General features: G+C 39.9%; 1 protein-coding gene across 3 annotated transcripts in view; it reads left to right on the forward strand.

The window, feature by feature from the left end:
- The window catches only part of CRYL1 (crystallin lambda 1), a 124,062-nt gene that overhangs the window by 21,283 nt on the left and 84,187 nt on the right, over positions 1 to 18,592 (forward strand). For all 3 annotated transcript variants that reach the window (XM_019652368.1, XM_019652367.1, XM_019652369.1), the window contains one exon: positions 9,563 to 9,689. In XM_019652368.1, coding sequence (XP_019507913.1) covers positions 9,563 to 9,689 — 127 coding nt within the window. The remainder of the gene's footprint in view (positions 1 to 9,562; positions 9,690 to 18,592) is intronic.

Consider the following 18,592-nt stretch of genomic DNA (forward strand, 5'->3'; position numbering starts at 1 on the left):
CTGGGGACTGTCTTTGGTGGAAGTCAAGATTTTAACAACAGTAATGTCACACAAACAAAGTCTGAGGCTACTCTTTTTAATCAAATGTTTGGTACTCTGCCCCCCTTTTCCTCCCCACTTCAAAAACGTTGAAAATGATAAAAGTTCAGTGAAAAAATGAGAAAAAAGTGTTCCACGGCAGGAGATGGACCGCGCTGGTGGATGGTCCTGCACTTTCATATCGCAGGCACTGAATTCAGGGTTTTGTGGAGCGTCCATCCCGTGTGCAGCTGGCATGTGTGGTTGGAATCCTGGGGCTCTCAGACGAGTCTGCTTGGGCCTCGGTAGCAGAGACAGAGCCAGGTCAGGGAACTGGGACAGCACAGCATCACCATGCAGCAGGTGACACACACGGGCACCCTGCCTGGAAGAGATTCTGGCCTCCTGTTCTCCTAACTGGTCCCTGCCCAAGAGGGGAGTACATGGGGGCACCGAGCACTGCTCTGCCAGGGGCTGGAAGGGAAGAGGTCACCCAAAATTATAAATTGCATATTAAAGCCCCTCTGAAATAGCTAAGGACCTAGATTCTTATATTTCACAAATTGTCATTGAAGAAATACACACACAAAGACAGCTGTTATTACCAGGATTGTAGCCCAGACCCACAGTTCCTGTCCCAGCCCCCTACACTCAGACTTGATACCTGATTTGGAAACATATTCCTCTGTTTGAGAAATATTTTTGTATTATTTCTTGGCTAATTTCCTCCCTACCCCTTTCGTTTTGTCCTCTCCTGGGCCAAAGGTTTAGCAGAGTCGTTGAACCTGACTTATCTGTGTGCTCACTGATCATGCTGTCACTTGGCTGTCATTAGGGCAGTTCAAATGATGGTTCTATTCCAGTTACCTTTCTTCCCCAACAGCTCTTTCCAGAACCCCTACTAGTCAGATGTCGGAACATGTAGGAAAGTCCTTTAATTTTCTTATGTGCTCTTTCCTGTCGGCCATCTCTTTGTCTTTCCATTCTTATTCCTCAGATTTCCAGATTTACCCTCCAGCCCTTTTATTAAAACTTCCATTTTAACCACTATGAATTTCATTTCTAGTTTCTTTCTCTCTGTCAGTCTGTCTGTCTTTCTTACTCTGTCTTATCACCGAGTCCTGGATGTAATACCTGGTCCAGTCTTTGGGAGGATACTACAGTTTCTGACTTTCTTTCACTCTTTGCATCGCTATGGTGTTCTCACAGGTCCATATATGGTTCCATACATTTTGCTTTAGTTTTGGCCTCCCTCTATCGTTAGAGACTGTCTGGTGACAAGTAATGCTGTATCGTACTTGAGAAGGAGGCACTGACCAACTCTATAGGACCTGCTGCGTGGCCCAGGCAACAGCCGCTGGGCATCTGTCAGAGTGGTTGGCAGGGGTCTAGCTTTCTCACTATCTGCAACTATCAGTACCTGCGTCTCTTCTCTTTGACGCCTCAGTGTCTCCAGAAAAAAACCTGCCAAGCTCTATCCAACATTATAGTCCCTCATCTAAGGAAAGCGCCTGGTGGTGTGTATGTGTGTGTGTGTGTGTGTGTGTGTGTAGTGTTCTCACCATTCAGTGTGTAACTTGATCTTGACCCTGTGTCCTACAGCACGTCATGCCCTCACATGTGTCTGGCGTTTTCTGGTTGGATTTCTGTCGGAGTGGGGATGAAGGGATTCATGGCTTCCTGCCCTCAAGGTCCTCCTCACTCACGCCATGGCTTGTCTGGTGTCTGCAGACTCTGACCTTTGCCAGGTCCATTGGGAGACACTCTGACTTGCTTCTCGCTGGCATTTTTCTTTCCCGATATGGAAATTTCAGCTTTATCCACTCCACTCAGTTATTTACACACCACTTTTCCACCTTCCAAAAAACGCCTTTCACCTTGTGTGCGTATATTTTTAATTTTTTTATTTAGGTATAATTGACATATAACATCATACTAGTTTCAGGTGTACAATATAATGATTCCATATTTGTATATATTGTGAGATGATCATCACAGTAAGTCTAGTTAAGATGATTCCTTTAGGGCCGGCAAAGTGGCTCAGTTGGTTAAGAGTGCGAGCTCTGAGCACAGGGTTGCTGGTTCGATTCCCACATGGGCCAGTGAGCTGCACCCAACCTGAGCTGCCCTGAGCTGCTGATGGGTGGCCGATGGGTGGCCGATGGCTCAGTGGTTAGGGTATGTGCTCTTAGCAACAAGGTTTCTGGTTTGACTCCCACATGGGATGGTGGGCTACGGCCACCTGCAGCTAAGACTGAACACAACACCTTAAGCTGAACCTCCGTGAGCTGCTTGACGGGTGGCTGGATGGTGACTGGACTTGGAGCTGAGCTAGCTGCGCCCTCCACAACTAAGATTGAAGGACAGCAACTTGTCTGTTCCCCTTCCCCAATTCCCCAACACTGTTCCCCTTCCCCAATTTCCCAATAAAATCTTTAAAAGGAAAAGATGATTCCTTTAGTCTGGTTTTATTGAGGTTTCTGGAGGAAGCAGAGGTAAATATGTGTGTTTTATCCACTATGTATAATTGAAAGTCCAAGGTCTATATTATTACATGAATCAATTGGAATGATATGAACTAAGGTAATTTTCTAACTCATTCTACAAAATCTACAAGGTGGTCCCTAAATCAATTTATTTCTGAATTCTAGTTCATATGGAGTTTTGACCTTGCTTGACTTTTATTCTCATTTACCTTCTAGAAGATTCAAGTTTAAATAAAATTTAATGCCACTTAAAGCAACCACTCCTTTAATAAAGAAAATATATTGTCTTTGTTTTTCTTTTTTTAATTGTAAAAAACACATAACATAAAATTTACCTTCCTTAAGTGTACAGTTCAGCAACATTAAGAACACTCACACTGTTTTGCAGCTATCACCAACATCATCTCCAGAACTTTCCATCTTCCCAAACTGAAACTCTGTACCCATTAAACACCAACCCTTTATGCCCCTCCCCCAAACCCCCAGCAACCCCTATTCCACTTTCCATCTCTATGAATCTGACTCTAAGTATCTCATACAAAGTAGAATCACACAGTATTTGTATTTTTGTGTCTGGCTTATTTCATGTAGCATAATGACCTTAAGGTCCAACCATGTTGTAACAGAGGTCAGAGCTTCCTTCATTTTTAAGGCTGAATGTATTTATTGTATGTTTATGCCATATTTTGTTTATCCATTCATCCATTTATGGACATTTGAGTTGCTTCTACCTTTTGGCAATTGTGAATAATGCTGCTATGAACATGGGTGTAGAAATATCCCTTCAAGTCCCTGCTTTTATTTTTTGGCTATAGACCCACAAGCAGGATTGCTGGATTATATGGTGATTTCTAATTTTTTGAAGAAGTAGCATACCATTTACCACAGCAGCTGCACCATTTTACAATCCCACCAGTAGTGCACAAGGATTCCACTTTCTCCATTGTCTTTACCTTTTTAAATTAATCAATGCTCCTTTTGAATAAAACGTCAAAAACAGAACTATAAAAAAACCACTCATATCCTACCTTACACTGATAATTGTTAACACTTCCTTTTCTCCAATTTTAAATAAAAATTTAACTTTGCTTCAGTTAGCCTGCAGATACTATTTTGTGTCCTAGTGCTAGGCTGACCTCGAGAGGTAAGACTGGTGTGCTGCAGCTGCTTACCACAGGGCTTTGAACTAGAGGGCTCTTCATTGTTAAGGACGTGGGGCTGCAGCATTTGGCCATGCGTGGGGTGCGGAAAAGTGGTTGGGAGTCCTGTGCTTTCCAGGTGTTCATGTACATCTGCAAAGCTTGAAGTAGAAGTTCCTCCAAAATACTGCATGAAAAATATAGGAACGAGTCTACCTGGGACAAAACATTGCCAAATGTCTGGGTTTGATTTGTGGCATGTGGGTTTGTTGAGCTTGAAGGGAAGGAGGGCCCTGAGTGTGTGTGAAAGCCCCTCCCAGGCTTTGTTATGGGTTTCCTTTGGGATACTGCACTGCAGGGCCTCTGTGTATGGCTGCCCAGCAGGCTTGTGTGTACTGCATCTGTCATCTGCCTGCCCTGGGGAAAGGGCCTTGAGGCCAAATCTCTTTTGTAGATTCTTTGCTTGAGTCTAGTTTGCAAGAACCATTAGTTGTGGCTGTTCCAGTACACCTCCCTGTCCCCACGTGGCCTCCTTCTTCCTGGCTGCAGAGGGATGTCCCTGGGAAGGTCTCAAAACAGTAGGTCATCTAAGGAACAAGAGGCTCCCTGTATTCCTATTTATTTGACCTCATCTGACTCAGGACATTTGGTAGAAAGTCCAAAAGTTTGCTTTGGCCTCCAGAAGCTTAAAGCAGGTGCCTCTGAGCACATTAACTCCTCAGGACAAATGGTTAGCCATTATTATGTCATTGGGTTTGGGCATTAAAAACCCTATATGAGCTCAGCAGAAAATAGTTGTGTGAGATGGTGGCTAAAGAAACTTCAATTTTCTTTTTAATTTAAAAATATGACGAGAAGCAAATATGTTAGGATTGGTGGTTGTTAATTCTTGATCAGATATTGGGTTGTCAGAAAAGTCATGATGTATTTTGTCTATGTTTTTCAAAGGTCATTTATATAAAGAACAAAGATCAATCTGATATATTGCCCGTTTTGTTCGATAACCTTTTGCCATCTTTCAGTGAGCTTCATAATTCCTCGTTCATAGAAGGACCTGTCTTTATTTGTGAAAAACTGAACAAAGTGCTGATTTACAGCCTCATCTGAATTGAACATTATACCACGCAAGGAGTTTTGAAGAGAGCGAAACAAGTGGAAGTCTGACAGCCCAAGGTCAGGCGAGTATGGTGGGTGTGGCAACACATCCCATCCCAGCTCCAATAATTTTTGACTGGTGATCAAACTTGTGTTTGTTCTCGCGTTGTCATGATGGAACACAGCTCCTTTACAGTTAACAAGCTCTGGACATTTCTGGATGATGAATTCATTCAAACTGTCCAATTGCCAACAGTAGACATTCAAATTGATTGTTTGGTTCCTTGGTAGGAGCTAGAAAAACACAACACCTTTAAAATCCCACCAGAATGAGAGCATAACCTTCCTCTGATGAATGTCTGCTTTCGATGCCGTTTGAAGCAAATCATGTCGGGACCAAGACCATTTGCGCACCACATTGTTGTAAACAATCCACTTCTCATCATTAGTTATCAGTCGCTTCAAAAAAGGATCCTTTTCCTTACATTTAATGAGCATATTGCAGATGTTTATAGGCGCCATCAAATGAACTTCTTTGAGTTCATGCGGAACCCAAATACCGAGCTTGCTTACGTATCTCAGCTTCTTCAGGTGGTCATGAACGCTTGAATGATGGATGTTCAGTGTTTCTGCAATCTCTCGTGTGTGTAACATGGGTTCGACTCCATCAATGCCTTTATTTTGTCGTCATCAACCTCGGTGGGCCTTCCTGACCGAGGGCTGTCGTTGAGATCAAAATCACCGGCACGGAATTTCATGAACCATCGTTGGCACTGACGTTCTTGTAGAGCATTGTCACTGTAAACTGTATGCAACTTTTCACAAGCTTGATGCGCGTTCTTCCCTTTATGGAAGTAAAACAGTAAAATATGGCAAAAATGCACAGTTTAGTCTTTCATCTTCAACTTGTTGTAAAATCTCCAAAACTTAACCAAATCGCTCAGTTTCTTTTTAGAATGAAGCTAGAACTGTCAGCTGTCAAATGACATAGCAATAACATAGATGCAAATGACTCTAGTACTTCNTTGTTGTAAAATCTCCAAAACTCAACCAAATCGCTCAATTTTTTTTAGAATGAAGCTAGAACTGTCAGCTGTCAAATGACATAGCAATAACATAGATGCAAATGACTCTAGTACTTCCAAAAAATGAACTAGTGCCATCTGTTGCAAACATGTGTCATGACTTTTCCGACAGCCCAATAGAAATATGGAGATGTTTATTATTCTTTCTCCATTTTTAAAAAAAATTTCACAGAATAAGCTATGAAAAGAAAATAGTTCTAGAAAAGGAACAGAAACACTCTATTAAATTTTTTACTTGTTTCTCTGTGGTAGCAAACATTTATCAACTCACCTGAAGTGATTTCTTTTGTTTGGTAGCTACAAACAGCTTTGCTGAGATTTGAACATTTTTATTCTGGTTATTTTTATGGGCAATGTAGTTAACTCTTACCAGTCTTGTTGACTCCCAGCCTTAGCTGAGGCTGCAGTTCTAATTTAAATAAATCACAAAGTTCAAAACCGAGGAGTTTAGATGTGTTGTAATTTCCTTCAGCCCACAGGCCCATCGAATCTCTGAGCAAAGTAAGTGCTAGGCCCTGTCAGGTTCTCAAGGGTGGAGGTACTTAGATTGCACCTTTCGATGGGGACTGAGTGTGAGGCTGCGAGAAAGGAAGGAGTACAGAAAGCCATTGCTATTACAGGAGCGGGACATTGTTCAGGGGTATCTGAGCCTCTGATGGTCAGGCAGCAGCTCTGGTAACTCGTGGCACCTAGGGGGTTTGTATCATAGCAGGTTCTTGTCTGAGGTCCTGCCTTTCTAAGGGCCACCACTGTGCTGTCCATCTGTTCTTTGTCCTGCCCTTGACCAGTCCACTTTCTGGCTCTTCATTTCAAACTGTCCAAGAGAGTTGACCAGGTGCCATTAGCACAGGCTCCCACTGTGCTGCCCTTGGGAGCCAAGCTGCAGGTCCTTCTGTGCACCAGGTGGTCTCTGGTTCAGCCTCCCATCTCAGGTGCAGTCCGGGAAGCCACAGGATTGGCTCATATGGGACCCACCCTGACATACCTGCCGGTAATGAAACCCTGAAAGGAGATGGAGGGTTTGCTCGGTGCCCTGGGGTTCCCTGAAGGGAACACAGGAGCCCTGCAGAATTCAAGCTCAGTGGTTTGGGACTCAGGTGTCAGCAGCATTTGCGAGGGAGGAAATGCACGGAAGTTCCTTTCTGGGTACCTTGAATATTGGGTACCTTGAATCTTCATATTTTAAGCCAATAAATTGTACCAAGTAGTCCTGAATATATTTTGTTTTTTAAATAAGAGAGCCATTGTGGTTTCGTAGGAAGAGGAAACTGTTCCTATTAAATGGGTTAAGGAGAGTCAGGAGATGGTTTTGGTCCCATCCTGCTTCCCGCAGCTTTATGTGTGTGGGCGTGTCTAAACAATTTGGGCCTTAATTTCTGTATCACCAAAAGGAACAAGCTAGACTAAGTAAAAAAAACCAAAAAAACAAAAAACTTTGTGTTTTGATGCATCTTGTTTAAATATCTCCATTTGTTTTTAAGTCTAAGTGTTTATTTGATTCAAATATTATTTATATATATATTTTTCCAAATGGGCAAAACTGAGAAACAAATGACTAGGCCTTAGCAGTAATAACCCTAAAAATCAGTAATTTTTTTTCTGTACATATGAACAAGAACCATAATGTAATCACTTAATAATTGTGTATTATAAATTTATTTGTATAGTAGAGCTCATGTTCACATTGAATAACTTATAATCATTACAAAAATGAAGACAGTGAATATTTCCCTTTTGTTATGAAATATAAAATACACCTAGTATCTAGGAATATTAGACTTCAAAGAAACAGTCTAGAGTTTAGTTTCTGGCAATATGGCAAAGTAAGTATCCTGAAAATCCTTCCTACTTCAAATATCTAAAAATATTGAGTAAATAAATGTATAGTTCAGAGTTTCTTTATAATGCATAGATGCACTGGCAAGAAAGTAATGTAAATTCTCGGCGGCCAATCTGGAGCATGATCCCAAATGACACATGAAATGTACAGCTGTTCTCCGAGGATTTGCCAGTGTTGGTGACCTAGAGCTTTGGTCCTAACAGCAAGCCTTAGTGTGTGCAAGATGGAGATCAAAGGGGATATCACTGAATGAAGCTAGGACTCCAGGGGCTATATTGTTGGTGAAATGGAGAACTAGGAAGGCTGTAACTCGCCCATACATTGAGGGCCATCTAGTTTGGCCTTGACTCTGGGTTGAGGGGAGAAACCAGTCCTCTTAGAGTTTTGAAGCCCAAATTCATACTACCTGTGTGACCTCAAAAACTGCAAAGCAAGAGTTCAGATTGGACCCTTGGTTAGTAGTGTCTCCAAGTGCCTGTTAGAAGCAAAATGCATATTATCCCCAGACTAATAGACCCTAAATCCAAGGCTCAAAGAATTCCCACAGATAAAGTTCAGCTCACAATTGAAAATCACAAAATACGTTAGAGACCAGGTATTACGGGCATAGTGGTTTGATCTGAAGTCGGATCTGAAGACACTACTTAGCATGTAATTTGGGAGGTGAAGAGATATGTTCTTGGGCTGAAGGACTCTGGCAGCTTAAAGGTAAAAACTGTGATGAGAAAGGAGGTAAAAATTATTTGACTCACTGGTAAAAAATCCACAAAATTTTTGGAAAGCATGATTATTGCTGTGTAGGCAACTGTGTGTGTTTATATATGCACTTGGCCTTGTTACTTGACATGTCATGAATTTTCAGCAGAACTAATTTGTGAGGCAGAGTACAAATGAAAATGTGGGGCCTTTTGCTCAATATGCATTAAGAATTTTAATGACAGCAGAGCGTTAAACCCAGCACAGGGCCCTCCAAGCACGGGGCCCTGTGTGATTGTACAGGTCACACCAGGACGCTGGCTCGTCCTGATTAGAAGGTACCTTCTTTCAACTCCTCTCCCCAGGGACTGACTGAAGGGTGAGGCTGAAGAAGTACTGCTTTCCAGTTTTATGTCCCATGGGCCTTGTTTCATCCTTTAAAAAAATTGTTTAATGTAATTGTAAAATGCACATAAAATTTACTATCATAATAAATTTAAGTGCACAATTTGGTGATGTTAAAAGTAGATTCACATTTTTGTACAACCATCCATCTCCATAGCTCTTTTCATCTTATGAAACTGAAATCCTGGACCCATCAGACAATAATTCCTTTCTGGGGACTCATCTAAGTGGGATCACACAGTGCTTGTCCTCCTGTGACTGGCATATTTCACTGAGCATAATGACCTCAGGGTTCATGGATGATGTAGGCTGTGTCAGGATTCCTCCCCTTTTAAGGCTGAATAGCATCCACTGTAGAGATGGACTTTGTTTATCCGTCATCCATCCATGGACCCTTGGGTTGTTTCTGTCTTTTGACTGTTGTGAACAGTGCTGCACCGAATGGGGAGGTACAAATACCTGAGTCTCTGCTATCAGTTCTTTTGGGTCTGTCCCCAGAAGTAGAGTTGCTGGGTCAGATGGTAGTTGTATTTTTAACTTTTGGAGAAAGCACCAAACTGTTCGCCACAGTGTCTGCACCTTTTACCCTCGTCCCAGTGGTGCACAGGCTTTCAGGTCTCTACGTCCTCTTCATGCCTGTCATTGTCTGTTCTTTTGGCAGTAGCCAGTAATGGGTGTGAAAATGGCATATCACTGTGGTTTTGATAGGCATTTCCCTACCGGGAAGTGATGTTGACTTTTTTTGTTTTTAAGTTTGGTTTTGAAAATGCACAGTGATCACACTTTCCATCTTTCTAGAAAAGAAATGAAGTTGCTGGAGCAGTTGGGTGCTCTGAAAGGCACTTTGAGTGCTGAACAGCAGCTGTCACTCATCACTGGTTGTTCCAACATTCAGGAGGCAGTAGAGGGCGCCATGCACATTCAGGTGAGTTAAGGGTGCCAGGCTCTTCCGTAAGGGCTGGAAGAGACTCTTCCATCTCTGTGGAAGGACGGGGCGGGGGGCGATAAAAGGAAGTTAAAACGTGTGGACATCTATATGGGCTCTCTTCAAACCACTGTGATGTTATCTTTCAGAGGTGTTAGGATTTTGAGCAAAAATAGATTTTCTGGACACTTTTATTTTATCTTTCTATTGAATGAGAGGTTAGTATATTCTTGTTCTCATATGTAATTGAATAAACGCTTAAATAAATCACCTAAAAAATTTATGGTATAAATTTGTCTTTTAAAATGTTACACTTACTGCCATAAGATTTAAGTAAATCTACCTGAAACGAAAAGGAGCCTCACTCCTGGTGGTACCCACCCCCACCCTTGACATTTTGTGTCCTGATGCTTGCACATTCTTGTTTGTGCCTTGTTGCGCATCTCATTTGGTTACCGTGAGGCTATTCTGAAAATTGGAGCAAACCAAGAAGACTGAGTACGCATTTGCATGTGAGTGTGTTACGGCGACTGCTGTTCAGAGCTTCCGGTCAAATACAGGAAATCTAGGCTGGAGTTCATTTAACAAATGTGTGTCAGCACACAAGAAGGGGACTGTTTTTCAGTCCCCTGATACCTTTCCAGTATTTTAATTTCTATCTTATATGGCAAAGGTTGTATAAAATTGAGGCGTCTTCAAAGGGGTCGGAGGGCTTCTTTAATTAGCTTTTGCAGGCCACCTGTTTCAAGCCTTAGGGAAGGATGGTGGGAAAGCTTTCCAGCCTGGTCAGGCTACGTGGTGTTTAAGAAGTGTATGCTTCCTCTGCGGAGCCCGCTGGGCAAGGAAACAATTTAGATGTTGCTCCTGGCATCAGCGAAGACGCAGTAGCCTCTGGTATGGAGGCTGCAGGGGTGAACACGAACTTTGTCCGGCGGCTTTGCTCTAAACAGCTGTGTGACTTTGGCGAATTTCTTAACGTCTGAGCTGCACTTCCTCATCTGTGAAATGGGCGTGATACCCCATGCACCAGCTATGCTCCCATTTAAGGGGACTCTGATGTAAGGCAAGGCCCTGTTTTTCCAATGAGAAGATCAAGCACATTCCTTTTGGGGGTCCATTTGATATATGATATATACATGATGGAAATGAAATGTAATAATGACACATGTGATGTGATCTGAAATATGAATATGTAACACTGTAAATTTTTGTTTTTCACATTTCACACAGACATTTTGTTCAAACTCTTTAACAGGCATCTCTGATTCCAGTGTTTGTGCTCATTAGAGTGCCGTTTTGAGTCTTTTTTCTAAGCAGAGTTTTCCAGAGTACATCTTTGCTTTCTTCTGAGATGTTTGCTGCAGAGTTTGTTTTAAATCCATATATGATGATGGCATTATAAGTTTTACCTCCAGCCTCAACTACGAATTCTCACACCTTTAAGTATTTTTTTTTCCTCCCTGCATTTGTATACTTACCATTTGTGGTTCCACAACGTACCAATTTGTTGTTACTTTTTCTTTTAAGAGATCTTTACAAACCTTATTTACAATTTTTCTAGCACTAGCGTTGTAAAATCATGCCCCGGGAATCATTAATATGTCTATGTTAAATTTCTTTGTCTCTTGGTTCCATTTTTAAAAAAGGATTTCATTAGATGGTTTCTATATTAGCATGATTGAATTAGTTCAGGCTAATGTTTCTTCCCCAAACAGCATATTATTTTTCAGAAAAATGGAGAACCCTCCACAATGTGAGAACCTTACTTATAATGACTTGAATATGAGACTAGTCCTTCTATGGGATAATTTCTGGGGAATATTCTAACTTCCGATGCATATAAAGTGCTCAGCATAATACTTGGCACAGAGAATGTGCTTACTAACTTCATTAAATAAATTATAGTGTGATCATTTGTGTACAATTTGGGCAATAAACCAATGATATGGGACAATGTATGTTCTATGCACGCAGGTGCTGAAGACTCTCTTTAGTGTCGGTCTTTATTTTCTGGGTTAAATGGATGTATTTACGTGACATTTCCGTGCTGACCAGCTTCTGTTACGCAGGACAGCACTGAGTCAGGCCATGAGGGCAGAGGAGACAAGAGAAAGACCATGTAAGCTCTACTAGGTTTAATTCCTGGAAGAGATTATGTTCTTCAGAAATGGTTTGTCTTTCTGGCAGCACAAAGAGTGACAGGGAAGGGAGGAATTCTGACCAGGAGGATTTGGGAAGAGTTAATGAGCACAGGCTTGGAGCCTGTGGATTTGGGGCATGGGGCTGGGGCAGAGGTGAGCAGAGGACAAGGGGTGCCTGTGAGTGTGTTCCAGGCCCCACGAGCAGAATGGCGGTTCCAGGCCCCAGAAGAGCTGGGGAAAGGCTGGAAGTATTGTGGAACCAAGTCAGGAATGCTAAGTGCTAACCTGAAGAATTGCTTAGATGAAATGAGTTAATATTTAAAAAGTGCTTGAAGTGGTCCCTGGCACATAGCTGCACTATTCAAATGTTCTCTTAAAAAAAGAAGGAGTTTGGATTTCATTCTATATCCTGTTAGAATTCTCCAAGGAAGGTGTTCGGTAGGAGAGTGAAACTAACCAGCAGGAAAAATGAGTATGAAAACAAAATCGAGATTTCATTTTTGTTAGTGGCTGTGACTGATTTTCTTGGGCATGTTCACATATTTCTTTATCGACATTTGACAAATGTGATTTTCCAAGTTTTGTGACTAATGCATATTCATTTCACCTTGTTTACCAACCAAACAAACAAACAAATAACCCCTCACCCCTAAATCAAAGCCTGCCTGATGTTGTATGATGTGTTTGTTAAAATATATTAGGTTTCTAACACTTCAGGGATGTTAAAAATATATTTTAGAGAAAAATAAAGTTTAGGGAAATACTGCTTAGGTCCATTATTACAAAAATGTTTTAATATTTTTGTGTGTTTGTACTTCTTTCCATTTCTTCTGTTTATTTTCTCTAACATACATGCAATTAGACTGTAAATAGAATTTTGTATTATGGTGTTTATTTAAAACTTAGAACATTTCTTACAGCATGATTTGCCCAGGACTTTGTCAGATAAAGAAGTATAGTTTTTGGACTTAAAACAGTTGTTATGTTTATTATGTGGTATTTAACCCGAGAAGCTTCCATCTAAAAATGACATTGAAGCTGAAGGTCTGTAAGATCAGTCACCTTCTCACCTTAGTGCCACTGTACCCTCTAAGCAACTCTTACAACTCCTTCTTTCCATTTATAAAAGGAAAAAACCTCATTGTAGAAAAATTAATCTCAGCTCTTTGGAGACATGTTTCTTCTGAAAAGAAAATGATCATTACTTTCGGGAATTGTTCAAAAGCAGGAGGCCAAACTTGTGAATTAACAAGTGAACAAAGCCACATTGCTGGCCACCATTCTTCAACTACAAACAATCTAATGACAGGATTTACTGCATCCTGGTCCCTGAAGGTGGGGAGGGTGGAGGCCCCAGAAATGTGAGTGTAAGTCTCCACAGGGGTTTGTTTTCTACCCAAACCCCCAAGGGCTGGAGCCCAGGTCAGAATTTCCTAATACTCTGCTGAAATGTAGGTGCATGCAGTAGTGAAACCTGAAGTGCTAGAACTTAGTGCAATTCTGAAATCAAATACTGCCTGGCAAGAAAATCTACTACTCTGGGAAAATAAGTTTATTCTGCAAAACCTGTCAAAAGCATTGACTCTTAAAGAGCATTAAGGCTTATTAGCTGTGATACAGAGGCTTTATCTAATCTCTGGAATTTAAGACTTGGGGCTGCGGTAGCTAGGAGGAGCTATGGGAATGGTATATAGAATTATGAAGTCTAAGTGGAGTTTTCTTACACAAAATCAGGACAACAGCTGAGAGCTAGAGCTAAAAATTGTATTATCCCTGGACATGATCAGAATTTGCATCTGCACTTTACCTTTAAAATTTAGAAAATGCTAGTCATTTTCATAAGGACTTTTAGACTTTTTCAGGAATTGGTGTTCATAAATACTAACACTATTTTAATGTTTCTGTGTTTCCTTCAAGGGTAGAAGCTTGGTGGACTTTGATCTTGGTTCCCTAAAGATCAGAATAATCCTTCTTTCAGATAGGGGTGTGGGGGTTCAAGTAGCAAAGGGCATGTCAGACACCAGCACTGACAATATACAGGAGTGTACATTGAAAATGAATTTCATTTTTCTTGTTCCATGTGTTTCAGAAAATCAGATTTACTGAGGTGTAATTTACATATGATAAAATCCACCAGTTTTAGTGTTCAGTTCGTCTGGTTCAGTTATTCTGGTATGGCAATTTCTGTCAAATAAAAACATTATGGTGTGTCCTCATCTACCTCATGGATCTGGCACCATGTGACTTCTGGCTCTTCGCCAAAGTCAGAATGATTCAGGACATTGAGGCAGCCACAACAGCGCAACTAAAGACACTCATGAAAGAGGACTTCAGAATTGCTTCAGAAAGTGGCAAGAGTGATGGGATAAGTGTGTTCGAACTGAGGGGTAATATTCTGAGGGTGATTAATGGCAATGTGTCTTTTACTGTAATACATTAAAAAAAAAATTTACACATTCACCATAGTTTTTGATCACATCTCACATATGTTGTGGTTATCAGTAATTGGTTTCTTTTGATTGATGAGTAGTATTCCACAGTTTGTCCATTCACCAGCTGAAGAACATTTAGATTGTTCTCAAGTTATAGCAATTATGAACAAAGCTGGTGTAAACATTTGTGTACATGTTTTTATATGAACATTTGTTTTTACTTCTTTTGGGTAAATAATGAAAGTGGAATTGCTAGGCATATGGTAAGTATGTTTATCTTTGTAAGAAACTACAGAACTAGTATTTTCCAAAATGGCCTTCTATTGGGCTGTCGGAAAAGTCATGACGTATTTTTTGTATGTTTTTCGTTGCAAAAATTTGTCATGACTTTTCCGACAAGCCAATATTTTGCATTCTCATTTGCAATATAAGAGTGTGTCATTTGTTCTGTATCCTGGTAGTATTGTGGGTTTTTCCCTCATTCTCGTATGCATGTAGTGGTATTTTATTAAGATCTTAGTTTGCATTTCACTGTGTTTATTTGTTATTCATATAATCTTATTTGTGTAGTGTCTGTTCAAACCTTTTGCTTATTTATTTATTTTTTAAATTGGGTGGTTTTGTTTTTTATTTTTTTAAAGATTTTTATTGGGGAATTGTGGGGATGGGAACAGCGGTGGGGAATTGGAGGAAGGGAAACAGACAAGTCGCTGTTGTTTTGTTCTTCAGTCCAGTTGTGGAGGACATTGCCTCACTGGCCCAATTTGGCACCATCATTGCGCTCTTCCTGGGTGAGGCAGATCAGTCACCAGCCTCTGAACGGCCACTCACTGCGGCTGCTGGCCGCTCACGCTGGCTGCTGGCTACACATGGTAGCCCATGGCAACACACTGCAGCAGGGGCTGCAGCCCATGCCATCGCCGGCGACTCAGGGGAGCCCAGCTCCAGGTTGAGCTGTTGTTCAGCATCCCAGCTGTAGAGGGCAGTGTCACTGGCCCTCATATGTGGGATCCGAACGGGGGCCCTCTGGCATCCCAAGCCAGTTCTTAACCATCGCGCCACTCGGCCAGCCCGAGATATTCTTATGTATATATTGTGGACAAAAATCTATAAGATATGGGTTTTGCAATCATTATTCTGTTAACATTTTTGCTTTCTTGACAGTGACTTTTGAAAAGCAGCAGTTTTCAATTTTGATGGTGTCCATTTTTAAATTTTTTTATTTTATGGATTATGTTTTTTCTGTTCTAGCTTTGGGATTTTTGTTTAACCCAAGGTCCCAAAGATTTTTCTCCTATATTTTCTTCTAGAGGCTTTATAGTTTTATATTTTAAATTGATGTCTAGGATCCATTTTGAATTACTTTTCATACAGGATAAAAGGTCATTCAATTATTTTTACATTTTTTAAAAATATTTTTATTGGGGAATTGGGGGATGGGAACAGACAAGTTGCTATCCTTTTGTTTTTAGTCTAGTTGTGGAGGATGTTGCTTCACTGGCCCAAGTTGGCACCATCATTGCGCTCTTCCTCGGTGAGGCAGATCAGTCGCCGGCTTCTGGACAGCCACTCATGGTGGCTGCTGGCTGCTCACGCTGTCTGCTGGCTACACACGGTAGCCCATGGCAACCCACTGCAGCAGGGGCTGCAGCCTACGCTGTCACTGGGGACTCATGGCAGCCCAGCTCCAGGTTGAGCTGTTGTCCAGCATCTTAGCTGTAGAGGGTAGTGTCACTGGCCCTCATATGTGGGATCTGAACCGGTGCCCTCTGGCGTCCCAAGCCAGCTCTTAACCAACACGCCACTTGACCGGCCCTTACATCATTTTTTGAGAAGGCTATCATTTCTCCATTGAATTGCCTTTCAACTTTGGTTAAAAATTAATTGACCATATATGTGAGAGATTATTTCTGGGCTCTATTCCACTGATCTATGGGTGTATGACACTTTGTTTTTAGTACTATTTAAAATCAGACAGTGTAAATTCTCCAAATTTGTTCCTTTTCACAATTGTTTTTGGCTAGTCGTAGTTCCTTTGTTTTACATTTTAGAATAAGCTTGTCAGTTTGTTAAAAAAAAAAAATCCTGCTGAGATTATGGTGAATCTATAGATCAATTTTTAGGAGAATTGCCTCTTGAAAAATTGAATTTTCAAATCCATGACCACAGTATATCTCTCCACTTACTTAGTCTTTAAAAAAAATCCCTGTCATGTATGTTTTATAATTTTCAGCATATAGGTCTTGCACATTTCATTAGATTTATACATAAATATTTCATGATTTTGGTGCTATTGTAAATGGTACTTTCAAAAATTTTCAACTTACAATTATTCATTGTGAGTATATAGTAATATAGTTAATTTTTGTATGTTGATCTTGTATCCTGTGATCTCACTAAACTCACTCATTAGTTCTAGTAGCTAGCTCTTTTATAGATTCTTCAGGATTTTCTATGTAGACAGTTATATCTGTGAATAGAGTTTTATTTCTTCCTTTCCAGTTGATTTGGCTTTTACTTATTTTTTCTTAACTTATTATATTGGCTAGGCCCTCTAGTAGGATGTTGAATAGGAGTGGTAAGAGTGTAAATCTTTGTCTTCTTTTTGATTATGGAGGAAAGCATTCAGTCTTTCATTACTAATTATGATGTGAGGGTCTTTTTGATGCCTTTTATCAGATGGAGGAAGTTTCTTTTACTTCCCACTTTGTTTAGAGTTGGTATCATCAGTGGGTGTTGAATTTTCAATTTTGTCAAATAAGGTTTTTCTTCATCTACTGAGATAATCGTATAGTTTTTCTTGTTTAATCTGTTGTTATAGTGAATTTTATTGGTTCATTTTAGAATGTTGAACCAACCTTCCATGGCCAGAATAAACATCACTTTGTCATGATATATTATCCTTTTTATGTTTTTCAGTATTTAATTTGCTAATGTTTGTTGAGGAGTCTCACGTCTATATTTAGAAGGGATATTCATCTGAAGTTTTATTTGCTTCATCTGGTTTTTATATTGGGGTAATACTGGCCTCATAAAATGAGTTAAAAAATGTTCCCACCTCTTATATCTTCTGGAAAAGTTTATATAGGCATGTGATCTTATGTCTTTTTCAGTGTTTTGTAGAATTCACCAGTGAAACTATCTAGGCCTCCAGTTTCCCTAGTTGAAAGATTTTAAACAGTGACTTCAATTTCTTTAGTAGATATAGGACTATTCAGGTTATCTATTTTTACATGAGTGAACTTTGGAAGTTTGTGTGTCTCAAGGAATTTGTCCATGTCATTTGTCACAAGGCAGGCTCATGTCATATTTTTTAATTTATAAGAATAAAGCTATTTATATCATTTCTTTATTGTTTTTTTCACTATCTGGAATTTTTATTGATGTGTTTTCTTTGTTCCTGATATTGAAATTTTATGTTTTTTCTCTTTTTTTCTTTAATTGGTTTAGCTATGGTTTATTAATTTTATTAATATTTTCAAAGAACCAGCTTTTTATTTCATTGATTTTTTTTTCATCTAGTAATTGTCTTGTATTTCACCAATTTATGATGTTAGCTTCATTTCTTTCCTTCTGCTTACACTGGATTTAATTTATACTTCTTTTTCTATTTTCTGAAGAGAAAAACCTTAGATAATTTGTTTGGAGCCTATGTTTTCTAATACAAGCATTTAATGCCATACAGTTCTACTGCTTTAGCTGTATGCCATTTTGTTTTCTGTATGTCTTGTATTAATACTTACTTTGTTCCTCTTCTCTTTTGTCTTTTGTGTTTCATTGATTTTTTTTTTGTAGTGACATGCTTTGATTACTTTCTCATTTTCTTATGAGCGTCTTCTTTGTAGGTATTTTCTTTATGGTTACCATGGGGATTACATGAAATATAGCAACCTATTTTAAACTGTAACAAATTACTTCAGTTACACAACAACTCTATTCCTTTACATCCTCCCTTTGTTATTAATTTCACAAATTACATATTTTTGTATTTTGTTTACATTAACATAATTTTGCAGTTATAGTTATTTTTTATGTTTTCATCTTTTAAATTATATACCAGAATTAAAAATGATGTATGTACCCCCAATTAAAGTGTTACAGGATTCTGTATTTGTCTATACATTTACCTTTACCAGAGCTATATATTTTCATATGTGCTTGTGTTGCTGTCTAGCATTTCAGCTTGGAGGACTGCCTTTAGAAGTTCTTGCAAGGCAGGTGATAAACCCCCTCACCTTTTGTTTATCTGGGAAGGTCTTCTTCATTTTTAAATGATGGTTTTCCCAGATAATAGTATTCTTGGTTGGCAGATTTCTCCCCCCCCCCCCCC

Source organism: Hipposideros armiger, unplaced genomic scaffold (genome assembly GCF_001890085.2).
Source record: "Hipposideros armiger isolate ML-2016 unplaced genomic scaffold, ASM189008v1 scaffold_178, whole genome shotgun sequence".
In the NCBI taxonomy this organism is placed as follows: domain Eukaryota; kingdom Metazoa; phylum Chordata; class Mammalia; order Chiroptera; family Hipposideridae; genus Hipposideros; species Hipposideros armiger.